This window comes from Camelina sativa, chromosome 3 (assembly GCF_030686135.1).
Source record: "Camelina sativa cultivar CO46 ecotype springtype chromosome 3, ASM3068613v1".
Taxonomy (NCBI): Eukaryota; Viridiplantae; Streptophyta; class Magnoliopsida; order Brassicales; family Brassicaceae; genus Camelina; species Camelina sativa.
In genome coordinates, this window is record NC_141882.1 from 28,584,562 (window position 1) to 28,603,086 (window position 18,525).

An 18,525-nucleotide genomic window follows, 5' to 3' on the forward strand; every position below is an offset into this window, starting at 1 on the left:
GTTTTTTTGATTTTCACAGTTTAAGGAAATGGTTGAGAGGCTGATTTTGTTAGTGTAGAAGAGACAAGAGATACACAATTTTTAACGAGGGTCAGCAAATGCCTACGTCCTCAAACTTTGTTGGTAATACTTCTTGAGCACAATTACAGTTAGTGCTCAATATTGGACTTACACAAACCTAAGATCTTTTCTTAGCTTGTTCCCAATCTATTCTCAACCCATTAAGAGATTTCTAAGATCAACAACACTGATCTACACCCAGGACTCTCACTTAGAAACAAAAACCCTCATCCTTTTCCCCCAAAGATGCCAAAAGGCTTACAAGGTGTTTCCTCTCTTTTTTCACATTCTAAAGAGATAAGTTTCTAAGTGCTAAACCCTCTATATTTAAGGGATTTCGTGCCTCTCCCAAGGCTAACAACTTTCCTAAAATCAAGAGGGAATATTCCATTTAACTTTATTCTTTGTTAAACGAATATTTCTTTTTTCCATTAAATCTTCTAAATATCTTCAAGCTTCCTTTTTCTTCGTGCTTTACCTCCAAGTAATATCCCAAAAAGTGCCTTAAGTATATCTTCATAAATCTTCAAAACCAAGACATACAAACAAAATCAACAGGCCTCTAATGCTCTTTTATCAGACAGATGCTTGTGCATACATCAGACGCCTGTGCCGAGACAGAAGCTTGTGCAGACATATTTTGTACAGCTTCCTGAACTTCATCTTCAACTTGAGCTTGCCCACATACACTTACATTCTCCCCCTTTTTTTTACTGAGTTTTATAACTCAAGCACAACACTTCATGATTCTTGGAAATCCATAACACAACCTCTTGAAGACTCCCCCATAATCAAACAACATCTTGGAAACTCCCCTATAAACAAGAATCATATTCTTCTTACACCATCTCCCCCTGCTTGAGTGGTAAAACTCATTAAAAAAATATTAAGAGCTCAAGTTTACCTTGACAAAGCATCCGGAAATATCAACCATCAGCACAAGACTTTGATCAGTCGTCTAACAGACAATTTTCTTTCTTCTTATTATCTGGTCTGTGAGACGAAATCCTTTGGCTCAACATCTCGGTCTCCAACGTTTTCTCCTTTGGCCTGAATCTTGGAATTTCTCATGCACATGTCTTAGATGTCGTCTCTTGCTTTGAACACCTCTCTGATTCCTTGAGTAGCCACTGTCATAATACAAACGTCTGTCCCTTGATGCATGCTTTGTGTAGTCTTCAGGACGATATAAATCATGCTTCTTGATCCAAACTTCATTGAATCTTTGACCCTCTTTGTAAAATTTCTTCCTTCTCATGACTTGTGTTACCCTCTTCAAGAACTTGTAACACTGAGTTTTGATATCACCAGATTTCCTACAATACCAACAACCAATCACTCTTCTCTTAAAGTTGTTGTGTACAGACGCCTGCCAAGATTTCAGTCGGTTGTCATTGGTCTTCTTGCTGACAGACACCTTTCGGACCTTTGACGGAGATATACATAGACTTGAATCTACAACTTTTGAAGCCAAGGTTTCTCCTTTAACAAACTGAGTAGTTGCACCAGAATCACTTCCATGGTAACCAAACCCCATATGACATTACATGTTCTACCAGTTGTCAGAATCTTGTCAAGATCCTTTGTTCCTCTGCTCAACATCTTTATGCTTCTTAACTGATCTTCTAAACGTTTTTCTAAATCACAAGACTTTACTTTCTCCAGAGCTAGATCTTCTTCCAGATTTCAAATTTTGCTTAACTAATCATCCTTCTCTGTGACAAGCCTCTGATTTTCCTTTTCCCTTTGTATCAGATCTTTCCTCAGAGTGTTGATTTGATCATTCAACAACAATTTAAGTTCTTCTTCTGCTGGCTCAGAGCCCTGATCCGTACAACAAATTGTTCCATTATCAGACTTCAGTTCCAACTTATCAGCAGCAAGTTTCGTTGAGAAACAAAGTGCAACAAACTTTGACTTGTTTGTTTGAGGCTTTTGTGTGTTTTTCTTCCTTTTTGGCAAATGCAGACTCTTGAACCCTTTCTTCCTCACTGAAGGACAATCTAATTTAAAATGACCAAAGCCCTGACAACCATGACACTGAACCTTATTCCTTTTCTGTTCTCCTATAATCTTCAAACTCTTGCATCCTTTATGCACCACAAAACTCTTAAGTTCTCCTGTTTTACTAGCCATTGTGTTCTCTTCACTATCACAGACTGAGAAAACATCAATTCCTTGTGTGTTCTTACCTACATCAGACGATAAGTTTTGCAACTCATAGTTTAGCAATCTACTTGTTACCTCCTTAAAAGACATATTGTCTATATCAAGAGCAACATCCATCACAATTTTCACAGGATGATATCTATGAGCTAAACCCCTCCACAGTTTCTTGACCAACTTCCTGTTTTTGTATTTCTTTCCAAGAGCTCTAGCTTCATTCGCAATAGCATAAATTCTACCACTAAAAGCAGTAATGTTCTCGAACTTATACATCCTTAGGTTCTCAAACTCAGAAGCAAGAATATCTAACCTTGTGCTTTTCACACTTGTTGTACCTTCAAAAATAGTTTGCAGAATTTCCCAAGCCTCTTTAGCAGATGTACAATCTTGAATCAATGAGAACTGATCCCTGCGAACGCCACCAAATATTGCTGAAAGTGCCACATAATTAAATCTGGACAAAGCTTTGTCAGATTTTGACCACTCTGTGTTGGGTTTTGGAACAACCACCTGATTTCCGTCAGAATCAACAACAGTCTGTTTCGGCGACTCCCATCCAAGTTCGACTGCTGTCCATGCATCTTCATGAATTCCATTAATTCTATGCATCATCAACACCTTCCACATCCCATAATAATCTGGATCTAACACCAATAAGTCTTTTGACATGAATAACATCGATTGTGCCTCCATGTTCTTCTTCCCAATATCTTCACCCGTTTGTTGAGTCAGACTTTGCACAGATGCATGCTCTGATACCACTTGTTAGTGTAGAAGAGACAAGAGACACACAATTTTTAACAAGGTTCAGCAAATGCCTACGTCCTCAAACTTTGTTGGTAATACTTCTTGAGCACAATTACAGTTAGTGCTCAATATTGGACTTACACAAACCTAAGATCTTTTCTTAGCTTGTTCTTAATCTATTCCCAACCCACTAAGAGATCCCTAAAATCAAAAACACTGATCTACACCCAGGACTCTCACTTAGAAACAAAAACCCTCACCCTTTTCCCCCAAAGATGCCAAAAGGCTTACAAGGTTTTTCCTCTCTTTTTCACGTTCTAAAGAGATAAGTTTCTAAGTCCTAGACCCTCTATATTTAAGGGATTTCGTGCCTCTCCCAAGGTTAACAACTTTCCTAAAATCAAGAAGAAATATTCCATTTAACTTTATTCTTTGTTAAACGAATATTTCTTTTTTCCATTAAATCTTCTAAATATCTTCAAGCTTCCTTTTTCTTCGTGCTTTACCTCCAAGTAATATCCCAAAACGTGCCTTAAGTATATCTTCGTAAATCTTCAAAACCAAGACATACAAACAAAGTCAACAGACCTCTAATGCTCTTTTATCAGATGCCTGTGCCGAGACAGAAGCTTGTGCATACATCAGACGCCTGTGCCGAGACAGAAGCTTGTGCAGACATATTTTGTACAGCTTCCTGAACTTCATATTCAACTTGAGCTTGCCCACATACACTTACGGATTTGACTTGGTTTCTCATCTTCTCATGGAAATCTCTTGTGGCTTTTTATTAGTGTTGGATACTTTGCATTGTTCTGTCTCTTATTCATGATTATTTATGGTTACATGTCTCTGTAATATCATGTAAAAGATTTGTTGTGTTCACTTCTCTGCCGGATTCGGTTTTCTTAGATATATATATTATATGTAATTTTCTTAGTGGTATTGGTTGGATTATGTTGGATTGTGTAGGAAATGGTAGAATGGGAACACATGAGTAAGGTTCAAGGGAAGATGCACGCTTGTGGACATGACGGTCATACTACAATGCTCCTCGGTGCTGCAAAATTGCTCAAAGAACACGAAGACGAGCTACAGGTTTAGTGGTGTACTGTTTTTATCCTTTTATTTTGGATATCTTTCGAAAATATATATCGATGTTGTTTTGTTTCTTAACACTTGTTTGGACATTTTGTTCATCAGGGTACAGTGATTCTTGTTTTCCAACCAGCGGAGGAAGGAGGAGCAGGTGGAAAAAAAATCGTGGAAGCTGGAGTATTAAAGAATGTGGAAGCAATCTTTGGATTACATGTTTCGAATCTATTAGGGTTAGGTAAACTGAGCTCAAGAGAGGGTCTATTCATGGCTGGTAGTGGACAATTCAAAGCTAAGATAAGTGGGAAAGGAGGTCATGCGGCTCTTCCTCAATTCGCCATAGATCCAGTTTTGGCAGCTTCAAATGTTATTCAAAGCTTACAACAACTCGTTTCGCGAGAGGCAGATCCTTTAGACTCGCAGGTATAGTTTTTTTTTATTATCTTTGGCTCTTCAAGGCATTCATATTATATAGCATGTGAGTTGATTTTGAGTGCTTACAGGTGGTTACAGTTGCTAAATTTGAAGGCAGTGATGCCTTTAATGTCATTCCTGACTTTGTTACTATCGGTGGCACATTCCGAGCCCTTTCACCTACAAGTTTTGCGCAAATTAAGCAAAGAATTGAGCAGGTCAGTGATCTTCATTAATTAGTCTGAGACTTTTGTCTTCCTTTCCTCTCTCGAGATCGAACTTTTAAACGCGAGTCGAATGTTTTCTCAGGTTATCACAACGCAAGCAAGCGTGAGCATGTGCAATGCAACAGTTGACTTTCTTGAAGATGTGTCTCCTCCTTTCCCGCCGACTGTGAACAACAAAGATTTGCACCTTTTTTACAAGAACATTTCAGTGGATATGGTGGGGGCTGAGAATTATATTGAGATACAACCAGTGATGGTATCAGAGGATTTCGCTTTCTACCAACAAGCATTGCGGGGACATTTTAGCGCTGTTGGAATGCAGAACAAAAATCATCCACCAATGCCGAACCCTCACTCTCCGTATTTTGAAGTTAATGAAGAAGTACTCCCTTATGGTGCTTCCCTTCTTGCTTCCTTGGCCACAAGATATCTTCTTGAGTCTTCTTCATCGCCAAATAAGATTTACATGAAAGATGAACTTTGATTCCAAAGTTGCCATCTCTCTTCTTCATCTCATCATCTACTTATCGAAAATGTCAATCATTGTTCCGTGTAACTACTCGCAGTTGTCAATCAATAAAATAAAAAGCTAGTGTCAAGCTTTATTATTTATTTCTCTGAGAATGATGAATCTGTTGATTTCAAACACATCCTAAATTCTTGGCCAAGTACTTCATTAGCTCGCGTTTATGTCTCTGGCCAAGGCACAAAGCCTATGTCACCGAAGAGAAACAGAGGAGGACACAAAACTGGAAGTCACGTAGGTCACAAGTAAAGTCCTTGGAAAATTTGTGCCCCACGCTTGACTAATCAATAGTAAATAACCCTAATCAGAACCAAACTATAAACTGTAAGAAAAATCTTCACATCTGGATCAAACATTTTTTTGGTTATTCCAACTTACAAAAGTAAAACATATATATAACAGATTTATTTCCAGAGAAAATGAAATCAATAAATAAAATAAATAATCATCTCAAACGAGGAGGTGGATTGGAACCAAAGCCAAGTGCAAGCTCTTCAACTGAATCTGTTGATACAACCGGCAAATGCTTTTTCCTCTCAACTTCTACAGCCAAACTCTCTTTAAGAGCCGTCACCACTTGACTCATTCCAGGTCTCTCGCCAGAATTTCGACAAACGCAAGCCACAGCTATTTCCACGGTCTTGAATGCAGAGTTTGGATCATAGTCTCCGCAAAGACTCGGGTCAAGAATCTCTACAATGTTATCTCTAGAGAGCAAAGAATCAACCCATTGACTTATATGCATCCTTTCCTCATTCTTTATGATTGCTGGTTTTGCAGTAACAATCTCTAATAGAACTACACCGAAACTGTACACATCGCTCTTCTCGGTTAATATGTTTGATGTGTAGTACCTGCGATGAAAGATGAGATCTCATTATCTGAAGAAACCAACCAATGAAGAGGAGGCACATTTTATTTTTCGGATGATAGGAAGATTGGAGCTTACTCGGGGTCAACATATCCCGGAGTCCCGGCGATAGCTGTATTCAAATGACTTCCTTCTGCTGCATCAAACGCTCTCGAAAGGCCAAAACCGCCTAACTTCGCATTGAACTTTCCATCTAAGAATACATTTGTACACTTGACGTTTCTATGAATGATCGGCGGCGTGCAGCCAGTATGCAAATACTCAAGTCCTATAAGTCATTCACAATAACATAACTTTGTTATAGAAACAGAACTCCAAGAAGAGGGAGATCGTTTCAGTCCAAAACAGGAGTGTATTTCAAATAACTAACCTTGTGCAACATCAACCGCAATCCCGAGTCTATCTTCCCAGCTAAAAACTGTTGTACTGTTCTCTGCACAAGACAAGATTATAACTGAGATATGTGTATTACTGTACTTGAAGAAGAACATAAAGCAGAACTAGATTTTCAAAACCTGAGATATGTTGTTTCAAGTTTCCGTTAGCCATGTACTCATATATAACCGCCATTTTGTCGCCTTCATTGCAATAACCAAGCATGGTTATTAGGTTCTTATGATGAATTTTGAAAAGGTGTTTGACCTACAATTAGCATTCACATAAGCTCTTCTAAGTCCTGTTTTCATTATTTTTGTTTAATAATCAAAGACAATTTTTATTAAAGAGTTTTAATTAGCATTGTTATACCTCAGCTCTGAGTTGTTTGTAGCCTTGAGAAGATAGTGATGAAACAAGCTTGACAGTCACTTCTTTACCATCTAACTGACCAAGGTAGTTTCTTCCAAATCCTACCTTCCCTTGATCTCTCTCGAAACCATTAGTGATATTAACAATCTCGGCGTATGTGAACTTCCTATTTGCCATTTCCAAATCAAACGCATCTACCGCTGTTTCATTCCCTTCATAGTCTGTCATTCCGCTCTCTATTCTCTGTAAAGATGGATGTGCTGAGAAACCTGTTTCTCTTCGCTGCAATGATGGACGCATCGAACCAGTATCTCTCCTCTGTAATGACGGTCCATTACTAGAAGCTCTAATTGTCCTGTTAATCACTCGACCTGGAGACCAATATTCATACAAATTATGACATTACCAATACCTTTTCCCCGGAAACTCGAAAACAAGTTAACTTAACTATAAAACATACCTTGTATCTTCTTTCTCATGAGGATGAAAAATATAGCTGAAGATATGATAACAAGAAGAAGTAGCCCTGCAAGTGATGCAACTAATAGAATGACAAAGCCAGGAAGTTTATTCTTCTTTGATCTGTTTTGTGAGACCTCTTCACACGCACTTGTAGGACAAAGACTTGGATTCCCATGGATACTGCATTGGATGCAAAGGATTTAACAATTTTTCAAACATAGAATGAGAAGGAAAAATGTTTTTTTTTTTGTTTTTGTTTGGTTTGAGAACCTAAACGACTCTAGTCTCCCCATGAGACTAGGTGGTATAGGACCACTAAGCTGGTTGTTCGCCAAATGTCTACAAAATCCACAATAGATAATGTCATTTACTATCTATCAGTTAGTTTACTACTATGTCGGGTTAAGAAAATACATACAGGACTCTCAGGAATTGAAGTTGAGCTAAGAAAGCCGGTACTGGTCCAGTCAGATTGTTATTAGACAAGTCCCTGAAAGTTAAAAACGTGAGCTACTGCTACTATTTGCATACTGTTTGTGACCAACAAAAAGAACAAACTTACAGAATTTGTAATTGTGAAAGACCCGATATATCAGAGGCTATCTCTCCTGTCAACCCGGCGGATGACAAGTTCCTGTTGCATATATAAAGCAATAACTGCTGAGAGACTCCTCACTCATGAATGAGAGAGAGGGAAAACACTGTTTTATAAGGACACTTACAAAGCTATTACTCTAGGCACGCTTGTGCCGTCGAAGCTACAATTCAGACCTTCCCATGTGTAAGCTTGAGGCAGACACACGTCTCCTTGCCAGTTTTTCTTGACTTTATATGCAGACTTAATATTCCTCATAGCCAAAACTGTTAACATTCACAAAACCGGGAGAGAAAAAATAAAACAGTGAGAAAGTGGTTGGTTTCAGGCACCAGAAAGAGGACATGAGAGAGCTTACCGTCTTTTTGTTCGGTTGATGATTGCGGAAGTTTGTTTGTAAAGTAAGTCTCCATAGCATTGATCAGAGGTGGAAGAGATGAATTCTGAGTCTGACGAAGAGAAAACTGGAAGCTCTGTGCTGTCAGAGGGTCTGAAGTGAACAGGACTAAGGTCCGGAAGTAATTAAGACTAAGCGGTTTCCCAAAAGCCTGTCCGTTCAACAAAATCAAGAATTCTCTTGTTTCTAGGGTTCTGGAATCCGGTTCTTGAAGTTCCGTAAAATACAAGTAAAAGTAAAACTCAAGAGAGGGATCATCTGGAATCCATCCAAAATCTACAGACCCTCTTGGAACATCTGGTACAATCCCAGTTCTCATTACAACTTGTGGAAGACGGAAACTACCGGTACGGTTGCTTGTGAGAGAAGTCGACGGGTCACTTAACGGCTTCGATCCATCTGGTGTGGAAGGAAACCATATCCGATCAAACACATCGTCTGGATACCTGACCGTTAAATTCGTGGTTGATCCAAAATCCAACCTTTCAAAGAGCTGGAGTGATCCAGATTGAGCTACGTAAGAAGAATTCAGCAACGGTCTAAGTTCCAACACCGATATAAAAGGCGTACCGTTACCTGTATTCACTAAACACACTTGTAATGTATCTGTCAACACATAATACATGATCTCCTTGGACAATGTTTGCATAGGAGACTCCAATTCAACAGTGTCCCATTTGTTTGGACCCAAGTGAAGATCGAAACCCGGTATCTCGTTTCTCGAATCGTAGTTACCGTACATAAAAGCCGCCCGGATCAAATACTTGGTTCTGCTATTAACTGCAATAGTGTAACAGTTTCTGTTTCCCTCTGGAAAACTTCGAACAGACCACATGCTCTGCATCATGTTTTGTCTATTCTCAGGTGCCACGAAATTGCTGGTTCCTGTATCCGTATAACTTGAATCCGAAACATACTTTATACCGGTCGATGTCTCCGTGTAGCTGGAATTTTCTGGTTGTAACCCGCAATCTATGCTAATGAACCCTGATTCAAATGTTAAAAAAAAAACAGTTTATAACTAAAAAATATATCTGTTTTTCATATCATGTAGATAAAGAAGAGCATAATCTGTAATTGGACCAAACCTGATTGATCTTGAGCATTGGCAAGATTGATGAGAGTCACACAGCAAATAAACGTAAGCACCGCCTTAGACGCCATCATCTTCTGTATAATGTAACTGGTTTATCCATTTCTAAGAAACACCAGAGTTTTTTTCTTTTTTTGTTGGGTTCAAAGTCAACAACTTTAAGACAATGTCAACTCTTTCTTAGATGTCATTTTGTTGTGCTCACAACGTATTAAAAATCATTATCTAACAACAAGTAGACACTAATCAACAAAATGCCAACTTCTTTTTCTATTTTTCTAAGTTGATTTCTTTAAACAACTTGTGTATCTATGGTGATGAACAAGTCAACGGTATGTAGTAGAGACAATAAAAATCAGAGACTTTATTTTGGTTTTTTTTTTTTGGTTTTGAGTTTTGACCAAGCAAAATTAAAGCTATATGTTCACATGGGTTCTTTCCTCTGTAAAGAATGGGCCAGAAAGAAGAACAGTAAAGGGCGAGTGTGCAACATATATTGTGCAAACAGTGTCTTTCACCATGATTTGTTTGAAACAAAACCACTTGGCAATGGTGAGTCAATCGTATCGGAAGAATCATTGTAAAGGGATAGTGGTGCAACATAAATTGACCTACAAGTTTCCTTTTTGGTCTTTTGTGAGTATGTGAGCATTTGAATCGTCGGAATAATGGCAAATTTGTAACGTTTTGGCTGATTGGAAAGGACCCGGTGGAGGGAGTTACGTGTCGTAGGATTCTTCTATATCCTTAAAGCAGCCATTATTTTTTTTGAATAGAAAAAAAAAGTAACAATAATAATAATAATGGCTGCTTCAAGGATATAGAAGAATCCTACCACACGTAACTCCCTCCACCGGGCCATTATTCTTACAATGTCTTCACTAATCTCATATACGTTAAAGTATATAATTAGTGATGAATTTTTTTTGTCGACAGCTCAATTAAGAAACTGAGAATGTAAATGCACATTCTATAAACCTATTAGTAAATGAGTCCAACTCAAAACCTAAAACCTACCAGCAATGAGCAGAGAAACTGATATAATATATATATTGCCTCACAAATCTTTATTCTCTCAATATGGAATATATATCACAGAGAAAACGATAATATCTATCTTAACATTTTTGAAGTACATTTTTGTGCCATCCTTTTATATATTTGTATTCAAACAAGTTTCAAGTAAATTTTTTACAATCTTTATAACCAAACACAATCAGGTCCTTATTTTCAAATTTCCTAAAATCTATCTACCTAATTTAGATCACTATGTTAGATTAATATATAATTCTTCTTTCACTTTTATTTAATCTTATATTTAATAATTTAAATTACTATTTAATACAATAAAATTATGGAATTTTCAGCATATGATGTGATTTGAATTTTTAGAAACAGATATATATTTTAAATTCGATCACTTTTGATAACCAATATGAATATAAATTTAATTATCATAATTTGGTGTTACACGGATAATTTGTCATTTCATCGGGTTGGGGGTTTTGTTCATTCTAAACCGATTACAAAGATCGGATCATTTCAAATATATGTGCTTTGATTTCTTCGAAACATTAATTAGAGATTTCCAAATATATAGACTAATTACATTTGCACATACATGTTAGGCAATATATAATTAAAATAGATAAATCACACATACACATTTTGATAAATTCTTATACCTAAAATATAAGTTCTATTAACTTCAGTATCAATATTAATCAATCACGATAGATACATATATTCTTGATGATGGATTTACATAAATCAAATCCTAACTAGAATCAAGATAAGTATATGCATTAACAATATTCCCTAAATCAAAAGAAACAAAATCGTAAAACATATATTCTAAATTGTGGTTTTTATCATCTACATATATGAATTTCGTCTTTCCATATATGTATACGAATCTGAATCGTAAAGATTTTTTTTTTACATATCTTTTGTTTATAATTTAGTATATAAGAAGCACATGCCTAATCTACTATTTCCAAATTCTTCTATTTGAATATCTTCCTATATCTTTTAAACTTGATTATCAAGAATTTATAGAAAATCTAAGAGAATCTCTACCATTTTACTCAAAGTACTATATATACTCTTCATATCACCTAAATGTATCAAAATCGCCCACACCTCTCTAAAACTTTTACCGAAGACACAACTACTGCTTCTATGGCTTCTTCCTAGATAATTTTTTTTTTTTTATGTGTGTAAAAACTTATCTAGCTATGTGGAGTCTTTGTTGATTATGTTTCGTTTAGATATTTTTTACAAATACGTATTGCATGTTTCTACATAGCCTTTTATTTGTGAAAAGATCTACTACAGAAAGACTATGACTTATGTCCATATGTAAAAATCCGAAGATGCTATCAACAAGAAAATGGCTAACATTTCGAAATAATGACTAATCAATAACCTACTTTTATTTTAATAACAATCAAATTTTTTTTTTAATTTGAAGCACTCAAATTATATTAACGGGTTATTTTAAGTTTGCTGGGTTATAGTATTTGTAATTTTGAAAACACATATTAGGATAAAAGTAGATGCTAAAAACCACAATTTAAGTTGCTAGAGTATACAAGAAGAGACAAGAAATTGTTAAGCGATTTAGTTTATATATTTTCTATATCTCACCCTTAATATAATACATCTTAACATTTTAAAATTTATTCGATATAAGCTATGAAGTGAGATTCTTTAATTTAAGGACTTCAACTATATATATTTTTTAAACCATCGGCACTCCAAATATTATATTAAGTGTATTACATAAAAAATATTTAAAAACGTTGGACATCTCTAAATGTATTGTAGTTCAGCATATATTAAAAACAAATAATATAACTTACAATCATAAATTAAGTTCTCATTTTTAAACCAAATAAATATTAAATATATCACATTTAAATATATATATATGTAAACTTTATCTACAATTTTGAGTTTATCTATACCATCTCCAATATATATTCATATATATATATATATATAGTTAGTTTGATTTAAAAACAAAAAAAAACATATAATGTACAAATAGCAAAGTAACATATGGAATTATTACAAAACTACAACATAACTATGTCAATTTAAATAAACTAAAAGTACTAGAATAATTTAGAAATAAATAAAAAAAAATGGTCCCATGGTGTACCACATGTAGATCCTAGTATCAGATTAAATATTTTACCTACAGATTAAAAAATCCAAAAGTTTTTAACATAAACAAGGAAAATCGAAAACTCAACCGCTGAAGTCAAACAAAAAAATGAAGGTCAACAGTCAAACCTTATTACAGAGGTTAATTAGGCTTATAGGAGAAGGCTTATCGTTTTCGATATATTTGGAAATTGGAATATCGACATTCGCCTATCATGTCCAAAACTATGCTATTTAGGCCACATAATTTTTCATATTGACTCAATTTTTTTTTTCTTTTAAGTTTCTAAGAAAGTTGAATACTGCATTGTATTTTGGACGTAATTCTATAGTAACTATCAATAAAATGTGACGTAATTGTTTGTAAATTAAAGAACTGGTTTCAAACTTTCAATTGTTCTATATATATATTAGTATATAGAAGATGCATGTATATTTCCCACTAGGGTATATATAATGGTAAATGGATTGTATATCTTGACATCTTGTAATAATGATGCCAAATTGACATTGACCATATATTTTCTTCTCTTCTTGGTTTTGTTTCGTCTTTTTTTTTTTTTTTTTTTTTTGGTTTTTTTGGTTTTGTCTATTTATTCAATGAAGTCGTGGTCGTCTTCTCTCCATAGTCAGTATTAGGGATTGGTGCATGTATATTATTATAATATCTCACCAAGTCACCAACCAAATTCCTTTCTGACTTCCCCAATTTTAAGGTTCGGTTTTTTTTTTTTTTTTTTTTTTTTTCTGATATTTAAGAGCATATGGCAACAAACTTTTAATATATCAAAATTATTTATAATGTTTTCTCCAACAAACTTTTATTATTTTTTCAAACAACTCCATCTCATCATCAGATTAGATTAACGAAAGTGTAACTTAATGACAAATGACAATCTTATCCAGTATAAATAAGTAATGAGTTGTTTTTCATAAAACCAGAAGGAATATTTAGTTAAAACAATATATGGAAAGCTTAAGAAATCGAAATTATTGGTGAAAGTTTCACATTGTTAAAAAGAATTCATGTTATGTAATTGGCTAAATCTAATTTAGAAAAACTAGAATTATTTATTGGTCAACGACTTAACGTAAAAAAAATCACAATTGGTGACCTCTACCAAAATGTTGACTTTGAGCTCACAATAATAGTAGTAACCAGTACTAACGCGGTTCAGACAACAAAAACAAGTCCCACTTTCCACATATATGTTCATTTGATTCCTCCACGTTCTAATACGCAAAACAAGAAAAGAAAAATAAAATCAAAAGTGACGAATGTTAATGGCGTTTTCTGCCTGCTTTCTCTTAATTCTTCTGCAACTCTTCTCAGCTTTATTTCTTAGTCTTGCTCAAGATCAGTCAGGTTATATATATAACATCTTCATCAAGACCTGTTTGGTTTTGGAATTGTTCTCCTAAATTGTTCCCTTTTGTTTTTTTTTTTTTCTCTCAGGATTTATCAGTTTGGGTTGCGGTTCTCCGAGAGGAAAGAGCTTTCGTGAGAGAGATACAAACATTACTTACATTTCTGATGCGGATTTCATTAATAGCGGTGTTGCTAGGAGCATCAAACAAGATTACCGGAAGGAATACCAGCAACAAACATGGTATAGATAACAACAATCTCAAGATCAATGAATGTTTGACTTAAACCTCACGCTAAATTGTTTTTTTTTTTTTCATTCTTTTACTTCTTCCACAAGGAACCTGCGGAGTTTTCCAGAAGGCACAAGAAACTGTTATACCTTGAATCTAACAATAGGGGAAAAATATCTAATCAGAGCCAGTTTCCTTCACGGCGGTTATGATGAAAAACCCTCAACGCAATTCGAGCTCCACCTTGGGCCTAACCTATGGTCAACAGTTTCAACCACAAACGAGACCGACGCAAAAGTCTTTGAGATGATTCATCTCTTGACCAGTGATCGTTTGCAAGTCTGTATTGTCAAAACAGGAGACTCGACGCCTTTTATATCCGTTTTAGAGCTACGTAAACTCGTGAACACAACTTACTTGACTCAACAAGGGTCATTGCAGCTCGTGGTCAGAGCAGACGCTGGCGCAACTACCGACAAAGTCTACAGGTTAATTCTTAGTTTCAAAATCTATAGTCAAGTTTTGGTATATATGAAAAAAGCTCCTAAGTAATGCTCTGTTTCTCTCTTTTATTTTAGGTACGGCAAAGATGTTTTTGATCGTGTCTGGGCTCCGTATAATTTCGGGAAATGGTCACAGATTAGTACCAATCAGACAGTGAATGTCAACAATGACTACAAACCACCAGAGTTCGCTATGGTTACAGCTTCTGTTCCAACAGACCCGGACCAACCTATGAACATTTCTCTACCTGGGGAGGACAGCACTGTGCGATTCTACGTTGTCATGCAATTTGCCGAGATTCAAGAGCTCAGTTCCAATGAAACAAGAGAGTTTAATATCATGTACAATGACAGGCATATCTATGGACCCTTTAGACCACTTAATTATACAACTACTTCTGTATATACCCCTTTCGAACTAGTCGCGGATGCAAATGGACTATACATCTTCTCGCTTCAAAGAACCGGAAATTCAACATTACCTCCTATACTCAATGCCATGGAGGTTTATTCGATCAGCTCATTGCTGCAACAAGAGACTGATAGGAAACAAGGTATAGTGAACAAAATAACTAGCTAGCCAACTACTTTTGTGCTCTATTTATTTATTTATTTTTGATCGAGAAGCAAACTTTTACTTATACATAAAAAAATATATATTATCAGTTGATGCAGTAATGAACATAAACTCGGGTTACGAGTTGAACAAGATTGACTGGCAAGGAGATCCTTGCGCGCCACGGGATTACAGGTGGTCTGGTGTTAATTGCAGTTATATTGACTATGAGCAACCAAATATCATTTCTTTGTAAGCATTTGAATTTTTATTTTTTTCTGTTTTTAGAGCAGAGTTTGATTTTGTTCTTTATATGCTTTTCATGAAGGGTTTTTAAAAATTCATTGATCTTTGAAAACAGGAACCTTTCTTCAAGTGGATTGACAGGAGAGATTTTGGAATTCATATCAGACCTTACCAATTTAGAAGTTCTGTAAGTACTTAAATAAATATTGCTCAAGTCTCTCTTAGAAAGTGCGGCAAATTAAAGTTTTCATCTAAAGTCGTATGTTTTCGATGGTGTTTGATTTTCTTGCAGTGACTTGTCTAACAATACTTTAACTGGTTCAGTCCCAGAGTTTCTAGCCAACATGGAAACCTTAAAAATCATGTAAGTTCAAACACAATCGAAGAGGCTCAAATTTAAAACATTTCTATTTTATTTAACACCAAAAGGCTCTGATATTTTGTAAACTTTTACTCAAATCTGTTTTGTGCAGTAATCTATCAGGCAATGAGCTAAATGGCTCAATCCCTGCAACTCTCCTTGATAAAGCACGAAGAGGATCGATATCGTTAAGGTAAAATTAATAATTAGTATGAGCAAGAACAAAAACAAAAACACAAATAGTTAAGGGATCTTTAAGACATTTTTTTGTAATCAACTTTGTCTTTCAATCACATGTGTGAAATCTCTAGCATTGAAGGAAATACTGGACTCTGTTCATCATCTGCTTCATGTGCTACCACGGGAAAGAAGAAGAAAAACGCGGTTATTGCACCTGTTGCAGCATCACTTGTTTCACTCTTCCTCATTGTAGCTGGAATCGTTACTTTCCTTAACCTTAAGAGGAAGAAGAGATCCAAGCATGGTTTAAATCCTAATTCAGGTACCGGTACAACACCGTTACATTCGAGGTCTCACCACGGCTTTGAATCTCCCGTGATAGCGAAGAACCGGAAATTGACTTACATGGATGTTCTTAAGATGACAAACAACTTTGAGAGGGTTCTTGGTAGGGGAGGTTTTGGTGTGGTTTATTACGGCGTCTTGAATAACGAACCAGTTGCGGTTAAGATGCTCACTGAGTCCACTGCACTTGGTTACAAACAGTTTAAAGCCGAGGTAATAACAGACTCAGCCAAATTTTACTCTTTTATCTCTATTGTAAAATAAAATAAAATAGTGTTTTGATTGCCAAATTTTACTCTGTGTTTGTTTTGTTACTTTTTTTAGGTTGAGTTGCTTCTTAGAGTTCATCACAAAGATCTCACATGTCTTGTTGGATATTGCGAAGAAGGCGATAAAATGTCTCTAATCTATGAGTTCATGGCTAACGGAGACTTGAAAGAGCACTTAACAGGTATATATATATTTTTTTTAAATGTAGTAACATTTTGGTTTTTACTTTTACGTTACTGATGATATTTTGTTTCAAAATTTACTTTCAGGGAAGCGTGGACCGTCGATACTAACTTGGGAAGGAAGGCTTCGTATAGCAGCGGAATCAGCACAAGGATTAGAATATTTGCACAATGGATGCAAACCCCAAATAGTTCACCGCGACATTAAGACAACTAACATCTTATTAAACGAGAAATTCCAAGCTAAGCTTGCGGATTTCGGCCTTTCACGGTCTTTCCCACTCGGAACTGAAACTCATGTCTCAACCGTAGTTGCTGGAACTCCCGGATATCTCGATCCCGAGTAAACCTTAATCACTTCTTTTTACAACAACTAATTGATTTTTTATTTTTCATGTTAGTTCTTACTTGACATTGTGCATTTTCCTTTTTCTTTTTTTCTTTTTTTTTTTTAAATTCAGATACTACAGAACGAATTGGCTGACCGAGAAAAGCGATGTGTTCAGCTTCGGTGTTGTTCTACTAGAGCTAGTAACAAACCAACCCGTGATAGACATGAAGAGGGAAAGATCACATATAGGTGAATGGGTAGGTTTGATGCTATCAAGAGGAGACATTAACAGCATTGTGGATCCTAAGCTTCAAGGAGACTTTGATCCAAACACGATATGGAAAGTTGTTGAGACCGCAATGACTTGCTTGAACCCGTCGTCTTCACGGAGACCGACGATGACTCAAGTAGTAATGGATCTGAAAGAATGTCTTAACATGGAAGTGGCAAGAAACATGGGAAGCCGTATGACGGATTCAACTTATGATTCTTCAGTTGAGATGTCAATGAATTTCACAACAGAGCTTAATCCAGGAGCTAGATGAATCAAATCTTTATGTAAAATTTGTTTGAAGCTACAAGTTTCTTTGTACACACGTTTCTTTTGTTCCGTTTGGGATGAACAGAGTCAGTCTTAATTCTACTCTGTTCCGGTTCTTTGTTATTTAAAATTATATATTTTTTTTTTAGTTTGAATGCAATTTAGCGTTTGTAGATCATAACATTTTCAAATACTTGTTATGCAAGGTATCTCCAGAGTTTTCCAGGAGGTTTTGGAAACTGGTATCCGTTTGGTTTGATACCCTACGTAATGGATGGTGGGTGCACTTGCCACCACTAAAATATAAATAATTAATAAGATTTTATAATAAACAAGAAAGTGGTAAAGTGGTTTCAAATTCACTCAATTATGCTTCAGGTAAGCAGTTTGATACTCTGAGTGCAGTCTTTATGAGCATCATAAGTCTACGAGTATGTTGGAACAAGGCGGATGTTGTTCCATGTCAAAGGAGTATTCATCAAGCAATAAGTGAGGATGTGGATTTGGCGCCAACTGAAGTGATGACGAGGAGGAGATCACGAAGTACATTCTGTTTGAGAGGAAGATATTCTCTTGGGGATTTGGAGGCATCCAAGATCGTGTAATCCAACCTCGAAGATCCATGACGTACTATGTCTATAAAAGGAAGACGATAGGGATCAGCTAGGGTTGGCCGTTTAGCGAGAAAAAAGCTGGAGAGAAGTTTTTTCATTGAGAGAGAGTAGGATTATTCTATTTACGGTAAACTAGATAGATAAGGGAGAAGCCTTTCTTTGATCTGTTATAGTTAAGGGATATAAATCTCAGGTGGCAATCTAAAGACATTTTAGGTATTGTGTAAAC

General features: G+C 35.8%; 3 protein-coding genes across 3 annotated transcripts; 2 read left to right on the top strand and 1 right to left on the bottom strand.

Moving 5' to 3' along the window:
- Positions 1-669: 669 nt before the first annotated feature.
- LOC104778098 (IAA-amino acid hydrolase ILR1-like 5) lies at positions 670-5,314 on the top strand. The gene is made up of 4 exons (XM_087506987.1): positions 670-4,068; positions 4,174-4,488; positions 4,569-4,697; positions 4,789-5,314. The coding sequence occupies exons 1-4, from the start codon at positions 3,946-3,948 to the stop codon at positions 5,188-5,190; spliced, it is 969 nt and encodes a 322-aa protein (XP_087363113.1). The 5' UTR covers positions 670-3,945; the 3' UTR covers positions 5,191-5,314.
- A 238-nt stretch (positions 5,315-5,552) lies between these two features.
- On the bottom strand, positions 5,553-9,648 carry LOC104778097 (putative LRR receptor-like serine/threonine-protein kinase At1g51880). Its single transcript, XM_087506986.1, has 12 exons — positions 9,393-9,648; positions 8,266-9,291; positions 8,035-8,173; positions 7,875-7,946; positions 7,731-7,802; positions 7,583-7,651; positions 7,311-7,492; positions 6,851-7,221; positions 6,619-6,745; positions 6,474-6,536; positions 6,182-6,371; positions 5,553-6,086 (listed from the first exon to the last, which is right to left on the bottom strand). Exons 1-12 carry the CDS (start codon positions 9,469-9,471, stop codon positions 5,678-5,680), a joined length of 2,799 nt encoding a protein of 932 aa, XP_087363112.1. The 5' UTR covers positions 9,472-9,648; the 3' UTR covers positions 5,553-5,677.
- Positions 9,649-13,704: 4,056 nt separating this feature from the next.
- LOC104778099 (LRR receptor-like serine/threonine-protein kinase IOS1) lies at positions 13,705-17,860 on the top strand. The gene is made up of 12 exons (XM_087506988.1): positions 13,705-13,934; positions 14,025-14,178; positions 14,275-14,655; positions 14,746-15,224; positions 15,337-15,478; positions 15,588-15,659; positions 15,765-15,836; positions 15,946-16,026; positions 16,145-16,571; positions 16,683-16,809; positions 16,898-17,153; positions 17,272-17,860. Exons 1-12 carry the CDS (start codon positions 13,847-13,849, stop codon positions 17,684-17,686), a joined length of 2,694 nt encoding a protein of 897 aa, XP_087363114.1. The 5' UTR covers positions 13,705-13,846; the 3' UTR covers positions 17,687-17,860.
- The last annotated feature ends 665 nt before the right edge of the window (positions 17,861-18,525 follow it).

Coding starts and splice junctions, on each gene's coding strand:
- LOC104778097 (XM_087506986.1), bottom strand. CDS start 9,471: ATGATGGCGTCTAAGGCGGTGCTTACGTTTATTTGCTGTGTGACTCTC. Junction 9,292..9,392: donor CAATGCTCAAGATCAATCAG/GTTTGGTCCAAT, acceptor CATTTGAATCAG/GGTTCATTAGCATAGATTGC. Junction 8,174..8,265: donor ATCAACCGAACAAAAAGACG/GTAAGCTCTCTC, acceptor GAATGTTAACAG/TTTTGGCTATGAGGAATATT.
- LOC104778099 (XM_087506988.1), top strand. CDS start 13,847: ATGTTAATGGCGTTTTCTGCCTGCTTTCTCTTAATTCTTCTGCAACTC. Junction 15,225..15,336: donor AGAGACTGATAGGAAACAAG/GTATAGTGAACA, acceptor ATATATTATCAG/TTGATGCAGTAATGAACATA. Junction 15,660..15,764: donor CTTACCAATTTAGAAGTTCT/GTAAGTACTTAA, acceptor ATTTTCTTGCAG/TGACTTGTCTAACAATACTT.
- LOC104778098 (XM_087506987.1), top strand. CDS start 3,946: ATGGTAGAATGGGAACACATGAGTAAGGTTCAAGGGAAGATGCACGCT. Junction 4,069..4,173: donor AACACGAAGACGAGCTACAG/GTTTAGTGGTGT, acceptor TTTGTTCATCAG/GGTACAGTGATTCTTGTTTT. Junction 4,489..4,568: donor CAGATCCTTTAGACTCGCAG/GTATAGTTTTTT, acceptor GAGTGCTTACAG/GTGGTTACAGTTGCTAAATT.